The sequence below is a fragment of the Gossypium arboreum genome, chromosome 13 (assembly GCF_025698485.1).
Source record: "Gossypium arboreum isolate Shixiya-1 chromosome 13, ASM2569848v2, whole genome shotgun sequence".
Lineage (NCBI taxonomy): Eukaryota > Viridiplantae > Streptophyta > Magnoliopsida > Malvales > Malvaceae > Gossypium > Gossypium arboreum.
The window spans coordinates 108716031-108728169 of NC_069082.1; the positions used below are offsets into that span (position 1 = coordinate 108716031).

General features: G+C 30.2%; 1 protein-coding gene across 2 annotated transcripts; it reads left to right on the forward strand.

The window, feature by feature from the left end:
* Positions 1–1323: 1323 nt before the first annotated feature.
* LOC128286966 (uncharacterized) lies at positions 1324–3560 on the forward strand. 2 transcript variants are annotated; one of them, XM_053024776.1, is made up of 3 exons: positions 1324–1473; positions 1562–1864; positions 3073–3560. In XM_053024776.1, exons 1-3 carry the CDS (start codon positions 1328–1330, stop codon positions 3074–3076), a joined length of 453 nt encoding a protein of 150 aa, XP_052880736.1. In that variant the 5' UTR covers positions 1324–1327; the 3' UTR covers positions 3077–3560. The 2 variants fall into 2 exon arrangements, with proteins under 2 accessions (XP_052880736.1, XP_052880737.1); XM_053024777.1 differs by having other exon boundaries at positions 3122–3221.
* Positions 3561–12139: the final 8579 nt, after the last annotated feature.

Consider the following 12139-nt stretch of genomic DNA (forward strand, 5'->3'; position numbering starts at 1 on the left):
ATGTGCAAATGTTACCCAAAGCAAATATTTCATCTAGAAAATAAAATAAAAGAATTATGAATATACGTATACCGTATATAGTTTAATGGGAGTTATACGGGAAAATTATATAAAGTCGAAATGACGTGAACTTCACTCTGAACTTATAGAAGCTCGTGCTGATAACGTGTTATAGAAAAATTAATAAAACAATAAATAAAAGTGGATGAAAATACGGGAGAATTTTTCATTGTCGTATTTTCACTTACAAGGTGCTATTTATAAGCTCATTTACATTCAATTAATATATGTATTACATTTAATGAACTAAGTTTTCTTAATTACTCAATTTAATGATCTCCTGATTATAAATGAAGTAAAGAGTTTTATCTCCTTACTTTAATATGCTTAGGGGTTATAGACATCCATTTAATTTACAACAATTACTAGTATTTTATATCGCGTGCATTCATATTTATAGTTTTATTATTTAATAAAAATTTATTTTATAATTATTATTAAAATAATTAATATAAAAATAGAAGACTTTCAAATCATAATTTAAGTAATTATACAACATTAAAAATACATATTTATAATGTTTAAAAGACAGACATACTGTGTGGATTTATACTTTTATTCTTAAATCTTAGTTTTTTTAATCTCTGCAAAATTAATTTAAATAAGTTAATGATATCATCAAAGGATTAAATAATAATGTTACTTTCAGTTATAAAATAAATATTTTATATTTATTTGTCTTATAGTAACACCTATTTGTATACTGCATTTTTGTGTATATCTATTTTTGTGTTTTGTCACCTGATAATAGAATTAATCTCAATTTAAATTAAAATAATTTAAAATAATAAGATATTACTTATAGTTTAAAATATAGTGAAAGTGTAATTGAAGCTGAACTATAATTCTTATTATGAGTTTCAATAAAGGTTAATATACTATTTACTTCTTAAGTTTGGCTTTAATGTTTAATTTGGTACTTGAGTGTTTTTGCCTCAATTTAGTATCCGGATCAAATGAAATCATGTGACTCAATGAATATTTAACATGTATGTTGTAGAGAAAAACCTAGGTACTTTATTGAGAAAAAAAAAAACTAAAGTACCAAATTAAATGTTGAAGCTAAACTTAGGTACGGAGTTCTCAAGTACCTAAGTGAACATTCGAGTTAAACTCAAGTACTGAATTGGGACAAGAAAAACTTTATGTACCAAATTGAACATTAAACCCAAACTTAGGCTCCGTTTTTTGGGGATAAAAGCTTTTCTAGAAAATATTTTCGCCGTTTTCCGCTGTTTGTTTGGTGGAAAATAAACTCCCACTATAAATGCTTTTCCAAAACAGGGGAAAATCACGTCTTCTTTTGGGAAAATGTCTTTCACTTTTTTTTTCGGTAAGGCATTTTCCAAAACACGGGAAAACGCCTTCTCCCCTTCCCCTTCCCCTTAGGTTGCAAATCAGTGCCATTGCCAGGTACCCTACTCATTTTTATCTCTTTCATCATTCTGATTTTTGTTATCTATCTATCTTCTTTTTTTCGATCTCTTAGCAAATTTTCTAGGTACCCTACCCCCTGCCTTAAATTCCTCAAGAGCTGCGGAATTTCGAAGAATGATGATGAGAAAGTTTGGTCAAGGACCTACGTTAGGGTCGGTGTTAAAGATGTCGGCAGTACGGTTTCGGGTTTGAGCCAAAACTTGAGTTTGTACGTACAATTTTTAGCTCTGGTGAAGCGAGGATCGAAGCCCAGCAAAGAGGAAGAGGAGAAGCAGTATTATTATGTGAATATGGGTTACGCTATTCGAACCTTGAGAGAGGAGTTCCTAGACATCTTCTACAGAGAGCTCATTTTTTACATTTACAGGTTCGGATTTGATTTTCCCACATTTGATTTCTTTGAAATGGAGTAAATAATTGAGAATTCTGTAAAATAAATTTGATTTTTCAAAGTTTTCCCTGTTCATCTGCTGATTTTGGATTCTCATCGTTAAATTCAAAGAAAAAAAAAGAGAGAAAGATGATGACATTTGTTTGAATAACGCGTACTAATTCATTCCAAGCTTATGTTTTTGATGTAATTAGATGTTTTTGAATGTTGGTTTGAATGTTGATTGTTTCTCTGTGTGTGTATAAGGAAGAAAGTATTGGCTCTTAGCTTAGAACATAGAGAACTCTGTTAATAGTACCCATGTTTGATTGGTTTTACAAATTGATGGATGGCAAAGATCTTTTTGTTAACGGCAAGGTGTGCACTCTACGCATTCGAACCCTTGTATTGACTAAGGCACGAAGTGCTAAAGAAAAGCACTTTTGCTTGAGTCAAATAAGGTGCAACAAGCATTGTGTGTGCATTTTTGTATATCTATTAGTCTTGATGAGTATGTGCTTGTGTATATAATAAGCTTAAGATTTATACTTATGATAATAAACTCTGAAAGTTGGTCGAATTTGTCTAGTGAACAAGCTAAATTTTCTTTTAATTTTGTTGGCCGGTGTGCATGATTTCTTTTGGTCTTGTGCCTGTCATCGTATACTCAAATATTGAGAAGGATCCCTTTTCAAACTGGTTTTTCTTTTTTGTGTGTGTTGCCTTACAAAAGTGCATGCCTAGGGGTGCCGAGCTTGTGCCTACTGAATGCGCCTGGCCTGAAGGGGTTTAAGGTGCTTTTGTTTTTTATGCTAAGGCGCAATGCCTAGGTGCTTATCTTAACAATACTGGAAAAAGTTATGTCATATATGCATAAATAGCATATGCCACTAGGTTGATGCATGCTGCTGTCTTCCTCGTGTAAATATTCTATGTGACGATTCACTTTTGCCTTTCCAAACTGCAGTAATCAATCTGCACAGACTCAAAATTATAATGGTTTTATGTAGATGACATGTTTTTGGTACTGATTAATGTAGGCAACAGCTTCAATCATCATTCTAAGTGAAGTTTGAACAAAAACTATCAGAAAATTGGGAGCTAATATCATTTGAGGCAATCTTTCTTTATAAACAAGGATCATGGTTATCATAGCCTTCTTTAATATGCAGTTTTCTTTATTACTTCATAATTTATTTCTACAGTTGAGAAGATATTTGATGAGCTAACGCAGATGAAAGCCATATTTGACAGATGATTATGCAAAGAAACACCGCTGCTGCCAAATACATCTCTTTGAAATGAAACACTTATAGAGGGAATGATTTCAATGCTTTGAACAGTACAAAACTCAGATTCCTAATGTAACTATCATTGATACTCCATGCATATTGAAAGGTGGCTTCATAAGAGATGAAGACTTTACTAGAAAGTTGGAATCAAGAATATGGTAGTACACAACATAGATGAGAAACTTTTTCTTCTTTATTTTCTTAGTGTAGGAAGCATCAAATAGTTGATTACTCATCATCTTCTCACTAATGGAGCCATAAGAGAAATTCAATTGGATTTTAGGGTCAGGAAATTGAATGTTAATAAATGTACATATGAAGAAACTGGATTGAGGTTCTCCTTTCATTTTTATGTCCCTCTTCCTTATCTAATTTCAACTCTCTGTTGTTGGTTGTTTTAACTCCGTTTTTATGCACTATTTTTCCTTTTTTTTCTTCAGCCATTAAAAGAAAATAGCAGGAGCTTTAGGAACATAAAGGAACAAAATTTTGGTACCTACCGAAGATTGAAACAAAGATGAAATATGTTTAAGAAGATAATAGAAAAGAAGAGATTGATTTAATGGATTTTCTTATACATTTTTCTTAGGAATTAAGATTCTAACTAGGACTTTTATGGTCAGTTGTCATAATTTCCATCAAACATTGCTTTATGGAGTTTATTCATTTTTCTTGCAAGATTCATGTTCTAACATTTATGTTGAACCATGTATTTGAAGAGTTTATCCCATACGAATCTATACATATTAATATTATATATATATCACATGAGTATTTTAATAAATTAAGGGTTTTATATATATTGGTTTCTAGTATTAATTTCTATAATTATTCAATCCTTATTTTTATTATTTTATAACACAATTAGAAATAATTTATTTGATTTTGGTTGTTCTCAATTTATGACGGTTAATATTCTAGCTTAATAATTGAGTATTATTATATATTTAATTTGATTTATTTATTTATAAATAAATCATTGCAATATATGTAAAAACAATTTAAAATATAAATTTATTAATATATGTAAAACAGCTTTTTCAAAAATATTTTCAGAAAATCTACCAAACAATGAAAATATTTTAAACAAACTCATCCAAACACTAGAAAAATAAATCATTTTCCAGAAATCATTTTTGAAAAACATTTTACTTGGTAAACAAACGGAGCCTTAGGTACGAAATAGTATTTTAATCCTTTGAATAAAGATAAAACAATTCTATCTTGAAATATTAGGTAAATATCTTAAAATTTAAATTTCAAAAATAAAAATATATTTTTGAGAATTGAAATTAAAATTTAATTCAATTTGGACATGTAAACTTATAATAGATAAAATTAATTATAATTTTAATGTATTAATATTAACGATTTAACTATTCGTTTTAAATTTAATGTTAGAAAAATATTTTTTTAATGTTTAAAATTATTTTTAACATTTTATATTTATTTTTTCTAATTTAAAACCAATATCTATGTTATTAAAGCTATTTTTTTTTGAAAATGCTTAAGTGTGGAATATTATTTATAATGATATCTTACTTTTAATTGATATATAATTGTATCGCTAATTAAAATATAATTAATTTAAAATAATATATATTATTAATAATTAATATACTCAATTGTGTAATTTAAGTTAATAATTTTTTAAAAATAAAATTATTATTTATATGATTTTATATATTATTACTAATTAATTATAGTACTTATTCTTAGGAAATTGATTTCAATTTCAAATCAATTATATCGTTTAGATCAATAAAAATCTATTATTTTAAAAATAAAAATTTAATTTTTAATGTCAACTTAGTAATATAATGAACTATAAAGATTCAAAATTTTCTTTGAACCCATACTTATAATATATATATATATATAAATAAATAAATAATATAATTGTTTTTTAGACATGATAGTAGAAAACAGAAATTTAATTAAGTTATATGATATTTAAATAATTTAATATAATGATACATCAAACATAAATCTTAAATGTATTTTAAATAATTAATATAAATTACCTGTAAAATTTATTATATATAAAATATTTTAATATAATGATATATGAAATATAAATTTTAAAATACATTTTAAGTAATTAATATAAATTATTTGTAAAATTAATTATATAAAATATTTTTAAAATTAAATATAATAATAGATACGATTTATATAATTAACTTTAATGACATTTCAAAATTTTAATATAATCATGAAATATTTAAATAATTTAATATAATAATATATAAAATATAGATTAATCTAATCTTTATATACTTTTCAAATAGTTAATATAAATAAAATATTTTTATTATTTTCATGACCAAATGCAAAAGCCTAAAAACAAAAGTAACTAAATCCTAACTTTTACATTTTGGTGGAAAATTACTTTTGATCTTACTTTTAACTCTAAAAGACAAGTATTCTTCATTACTCCCATAGCTCGAAAGAACTTTTAGCTAGAATTTCATCCACCCAATGGAGACCCTAACAAGCGAACTACCCAACTATGGCTAACCAAGAGAACCCGCACGTTTTATATAAGTTGGCTTCGATTTCAAGGAGAATCAAAAACTCGGAACAAGAAATCTAACCTTATATTTAGTTAATTAAAAATAAAGGAGAAGAATGGAAGGAAAAAAAGTTAAAGAAAAAGAAAAAAAAAAAAGAAATATTTATTTTTATTTGGATAACTAAAACTAATAAAAGAAAGAAAATAAAAGTAATTTTAACATTAAATTAATAAAAGAAAGGAAATAAAAGTAATTTTAACAGTTTTTAAGACGTGGAAAAGAAAGTAAATTATTTGCTTATATAAAATTTCTGATTATAATCTTACTTAAATAATATATAATAATTAAATTAAATTAAAATTATAAAAAAATAATGTTCTTCATAAAATAATAATTATAAGTGTTAACAAAAAATTTTAAAATAATATGATAAATTTGTTAATTTCGTACAATTTTTTAAAAAATAAAGACTCCTAATAATTAAATTTTTAAAAAAATAAATAGATTTGATTGTTTGTTAACCGATAAAAATTAAAAAGTAAAAATATTTATAATGTAACGGCACGAAAGTTAGTGATTTTGGAAAACGCGGTTTTAGGACCTCGACTTTGTGAATCGAAGTTATAAATATTTTATTAAGTATTTACAAAAGTTATGTTATAGGCTTGTTGAGTTTTGGATAGGTAATTTTATCGACTTAATGACTAATTAAGGTTTAAGGACTAAATTGTAATAGCAGTAAAAGTATAATTTATAGAGAATTGTTGATTAGAAACAAGAAGCAAGGGTCAAAATAATAATTAATCCATTTCAATATGTATAGTGGAGTTGATTTCATTAAAATTTTAGTAAAAAGAAAATAAAAAAAAATGAAAGTTTATGGAATTATTTTAACTTAGTGGAGAGAAAGAGAAACATTATTCTCTCTTCATCTTCTCAAAGCCGAACCTCCATACCTTGGAGAATAAAAAAAAATTGGCACTTGTGGGTTTGACATTGAAGCTTAAATTGGTGAGTTCAATCTAGCCATATTCTTGTATTTTTGGAATAAGGGAGCTTGGTTTTGGTAATTCGTGTAGTATCTTTTGGAACTGTTAAAGTTTTAGAATGATGTCATTGATGAATCTTTGAAGTTTTAGGTATTAAATAGATAGATTTTAAGCTTAGGATTGAAAAAAGGCTAAATTACGAAGTTAATTTGTAGTTTTGTGCAACAGAGACTAAAATGCATAAATTTTGTAATTTGTGGTAGAACTGAGAAATATGAGGTCTTAAAAGGACTATAGTGGAATCGGCTTGAATATTTGAGTTTTAAATTGAATATTTTGTTAGTCTTGATTTTTAGGGACTAAATTGAATAAATTTCAAAATGTGTATAACTTTACAATTGATTGTGAATTGAGTTGGAAAGTAATGTTATGCATGGTTGCATTAATATTTGTAGCTAAAGATGATGTGGGAGCTTCAAAAGGAACGGGGAAAGCGAAAATCAGCTACGAGTATTTCAAGTTCCAATAAGTGTTTCTATGGATTAACACTTACTTAATTTTTGTATTTTCTACAATATCAAACATTGTTTACTACTACAATAAACTGTGAATGGTTAGTAAAGTGAATTGGAACAATTGAAATTGAATGTTACAATAAATACCAAAATGAATAAATGTATCATTATGGATCAAATTATATTTGTTATTGGGTACGATTTGGATAGAAATGTTTCGAGGATAAAAATCAGAATATGAAAATGTATTTGTGAAAAATAAATATAATAAAATAAATAAAATAAAGAACACACAAATTTTACGTGGAAACCCTTTCGGGAAAAAACCACGGGCAGAGGAGAAGAAAATTCACTATGTCGAAAAATTTGAATCAAATACAAGAGGAATAGACTATGTCTATTTATAGGCTTGCAAAGCCATATTCTAGTAGGATTGAAACACCTTATCCTAATCAATATAAAATAGATGGAGTTTAATAAGGTTTAAAAACCTTATTCTAAAAAAAATAAAATAAAAGAAGTCTAGTTCTATATGGATTTTACTTTTATTTTATTTTTCATCGTATTTTATTTAAATAAGAATTTGGGTCACTTAATTCTAACAATCTCCACCTTGACACAAATTCTCAATGAACAAGTTCTTCATCGCGAACTTTCAATAAACAAGTTCTCCACCTCTTCCATAAAACCCCTTAAGGGTTTAACTTCAACAATGAACACCAACCAAGTCTAAGCAATGCTCAAACTTGGTTATAGGAAGTGACTTAGTCATCATATCTGCAGGATTTTCATGAGTACTAATTTTGCTCACAACAATATCACCACGAGCAATAATATCACGAACAAAATGATACCGAATATCAATGTGTTTTGTTCTCTCATGAAACATTTGATCTTTTGTAAGAAAGATGGCACTGATCGTCACAAAATCATGTGCTGATTTGAAGGTCTTCATTGAGTTCACTAAATAGTCCTTCAACCAAATAGCTTCTTTACAAGCCTCAAGAATCGCCATGTACTCAACCTTCGATTGGTAGACAAAGCGATGTAGTTTGCAAAGTGGCTTTCCAACTAATTGGACAACCTCCGATTGTAAAGATGTAACCTGTGAGAGATCTTCTTCTATCAAGGTCTCCAGCAAAATCAGCATCAATATACCCTATAACTCCATCTTTAGTTCTTCCAAACTGTAAGCAAACATTAGTAGTACCTCGTAAGTATCTTAAAATCCACTGAACTACTTTCCAATGTTCTTTACCGTGATTTGCCATATATATGCTAACTGCATTGACTGCATATGATAAATCTGGACGTGAACAAACCATAACATACATGAGAGATCCCACTGCACTAGAGTATGGAACATGTGACATGTACTCAATCTCATCATCTGATTGAGGAGACAAGGCCGATGAAAGTCTGAAATGGGTTGCTAAAGGAGTACTAACAGGCTTAGCACTCTGCATATTGAACCTGCAAAGAACTTTCTCAATGTACCCCTTCTGACTTAGGTACAATTTACTTGCTTTTCTATCTCTGAGAATCTCCATACCAAGTATCTTCTTTGCTGGTCCTAAATCTTTCATCTCAAATTCTTCACTTAGTTGGGCTTTAACTTTTCTTATCTCTCATTTATCTTTTGCTGCTATCAACATGTCATCAACATAAAGAAGTAGATACACAAAAGAACCATCACTATTTTTCTTAAAGTAAACACAACTGTCTAAACTACTTCTTTTGAAATCATGAAAAGTCATAAAGGAATCAAACCTCTTGTACCACTGTCTTGGTGACTATTTCAAATCGTAAAGGGACTTTCTCAGCAAGCAAACATAGTCCTCTTTTTCTGAGACTATAAAACCCTCTAGTTGTTGCATGTAAATATCTTCCTCAAGTTCTCCATGCAGAAATGCAGTTTTTACATCTAACTGCTCAAGCTCTAAATCATGAATGGCCACAATACCAAGTAAAGCTCGAATCGAACTATGCTTAACAACTGGAGAGAACACATCTATGAAGTCCACTCCTGGAATTTGACTGTAACCCTTTGCAACAAGCCTTGCTTTATATCTGGGTTCTTCAACTCCTAGAGTCCCTTCTTTCTTTTTAAACACCTATTTACAACGAACAGCCTTTTTACTTTTAGAAAGTTTCACAAGGTCCCATGTTCTGTTTTTATGGAGTGATTCCATCTCTTCTTGCATAGCAAACATCCACTTTTCTGAGTCTTCACATCTAACTGCCTCAGAATAATTATATGGCTCTTGATTCGCATCTATATCTTCAGCCACATTTAAAGTATAAGCAACTAGATCAACCTCGGCATACTTCTTTGGAGGTTTAATTTCTCTTCTAGTTCTGTTTTTGGCGATAGAATATTGTGGTGAAGAAGCAACTCTATTCTCAATTTTTGTTCTGGCTTGAGGAGTTGACTCTGTACTAATCTAATACTCCACCTGCTTTTGATTTTCTTTATTGGAAGAGTCTTTAAGAGATAAGTTAGGTAGCATAGCAGTTTCATCAAAAACAACATCTCTACTAATCACAACTTTTCTATTTTCAGGGCACCATAACTTATACCCTTTTACACCAACTTTATAACCAAGAAAAATGCATTTAATAGATCTCGGTCCCAATTTTCCATTATCAACATGAGCATACGCAGACACCCAAAAATTTTAAATCGAATAATTAGCGGGATTACGCACCATACCTCTTGTAGAGTCTTTTTCTCAATGGCAACAGATGGAGATCGGTTGATCAAAAAACATGCAGTAGAGGCCGCTTCTGCCCAAAATGCCTTCGATAAATTGGCATTTGACAACATACATCGAACCTTCTCCATGATCGTTCTATTCATTCGTTCTGCAACGCCGTTTTGCTGTGGAGTATGACGAACTGTCAAGTGTCTCATGATCCCTTCTGACTTGCATAATCTATTAAACTCATCGAACAAAACTCTAAGCCATTGTCTGTGCGGAGGTATTTTATCTGCTTTTCCTTCGCTTTTCAATCATAATTTTCCAAGACTTAAATCGAAAAACACATCGCTTTTTCGCTTGGGAAAAATGCCCAAACTTTTCGGGAAAAATCATCAATAAAGGTTAGCATATAATTAGCTCCACCTCTCGAAGGCACTCTGGATAGCCCCCATAGATCAGAATGAATATACTCCAACGTTCCCTTCGTGTTATGGATTCTTCTAATGAATCGAACTCTCTTTTGCTTCCCAAAACACGGTGCTCACGAAATTCAGGTTTGCAAATTCCTTGCCCATTAAGAAGTCCTCTTTGCTTAATTCGCCATGCCATTCTCACTCATATGCCCTAGGCACATATGCCAAAGTTTAGTAATATCATCATCGACAAGGAAGAGGAAGCGGCACTACATCACCGATATGAGAGAACCACAGAAAACATATAACTTGGCAATCTTTCTCCGCCTTTCATCACAACAAGGGACCCTTTGAAATCTTTAAAACCCCACTTTCAGCTATGTATCATGCCCTTTTGAATCAAGAGTACTCAACGAAATTAAATTTCTTTTCAATTCGGAACATGTCGCACGTCACTAAGTGTTCGACAACTCCATCAAACATCTTAACTTTAATTGTTCCAACACCGCGATTTTACACGAAGCATTATTTCCCATCAAAACAACACCTTGAGATCTTGTTTAGTAAGTTGTAAACCAATCCCGATTGGGACTCATGTGGAAGGTGCAGCTGAATCAAGTATCCACTCCTCGCTTACTTTAGAATCATTGATGAAGTGACTAGAAGTTCACCATCATTGTAGTCTTCTACAACATCGCCTTCACCAAAATTTTTCGGTTGTTTTCCTTTTGATTCGCAGCCTCCTTTTAATCTTATTTTTAGCTTATAGCTTTTCAGATTTAATGTGCCATTTCTTCTTACAGAAGTTACAAGTTTTACCTCTATTTGAAGACTTCGATTTACCCTTAGATTTACCACGAGGATTCTGTTCCTGTGTCCTACCACGATCATCATCAGCATTCCGATCTTGTCTTCCACGAACAATGAGACCCTCTCCCTGAGAGTCGGGTTTAACCACAAGATGCTTCATCTTATCATACGAGGTTAAAGAATCATAAACCTCATCAACTGTGAGAGACTCACGGCTATATAAAATCGTGTCTCTAAAGGTTGAATAAGGCAGGGCAACGAACAAAGTAGAATCAACCCTAGATCTTCCTTATCATCTCGAACCTCCATGGCCTCCAAGTTTGAGAGAATTTCTTTAAACATCATTACTTTTTAGGTGTACAGACGCACCTTCCTCCAAACGATGAGCATAAAGACGCTGCTTCATATGCAACTTGCTTGTTAGAGTTTTCGACATACATATTTGTTCTAGCCTCTTCCATAATGCGTGGCAGTTTTCTCTTTCATCACATCCCGCAAAATTTCGTTGGACAAATGCGATGTAATTGTGTTAATGCCTTTCGATCCTTACGCTTCTTCTCTTCATCTCGTTAATGTCGAAGTCATCTTATCTATCCTAGCAGGGCATCCTCCAAATCCATCGTGCAAGAAGCGCTTGCATCTTAATTTGCCACAACGCAAATCGGTGTTGCGATCCAACAATGAATTTCATACTTCAAAGACGCCATTACCGTGATCGAGATGAATAACCCGAAGCTTGGATACCAATTTGTGAAAAATAAAATATAATAAAATAAATAAAATAAAGAACACACAAATTTTACGTGGAAACCCTTTCGGGAAAAACCACGCGCAGAGGAGAAGAAAATTCACTATGTCGAAAAATTTGAATCAAATACAAGAGGAATAGACTATGTCTATTTATAGGCTTGCAAAGCCATATTCTAGTAGGATTGAAACACCTTATCCTAATCAATATAAAATAGATGGAGTTTAATAAGGTTTAAAAACCTTATTCTAAAAAAAATAAAATAAAAGAAGTCTAGTCCTATATGG

What these genes read in the sequence shown, in the direction of transcription:
- LOC128286966 (XM_053024776.1), top strand. Translation starts at nt 1,328, where the DNA reads ATGCTTTTCCAAAACAGGGGAAAATCACGTCTTCTTTTGGGAAAATGT. An exon ending in CAAATCAGTGCCATTGCCAG is followed by an intron (nt 1,474 to 1,561) that starts GTACCCTACTCA and finishes CAAATTTTCTAG; the next exon opens with GTACCCTACCCCCTGCCTTA.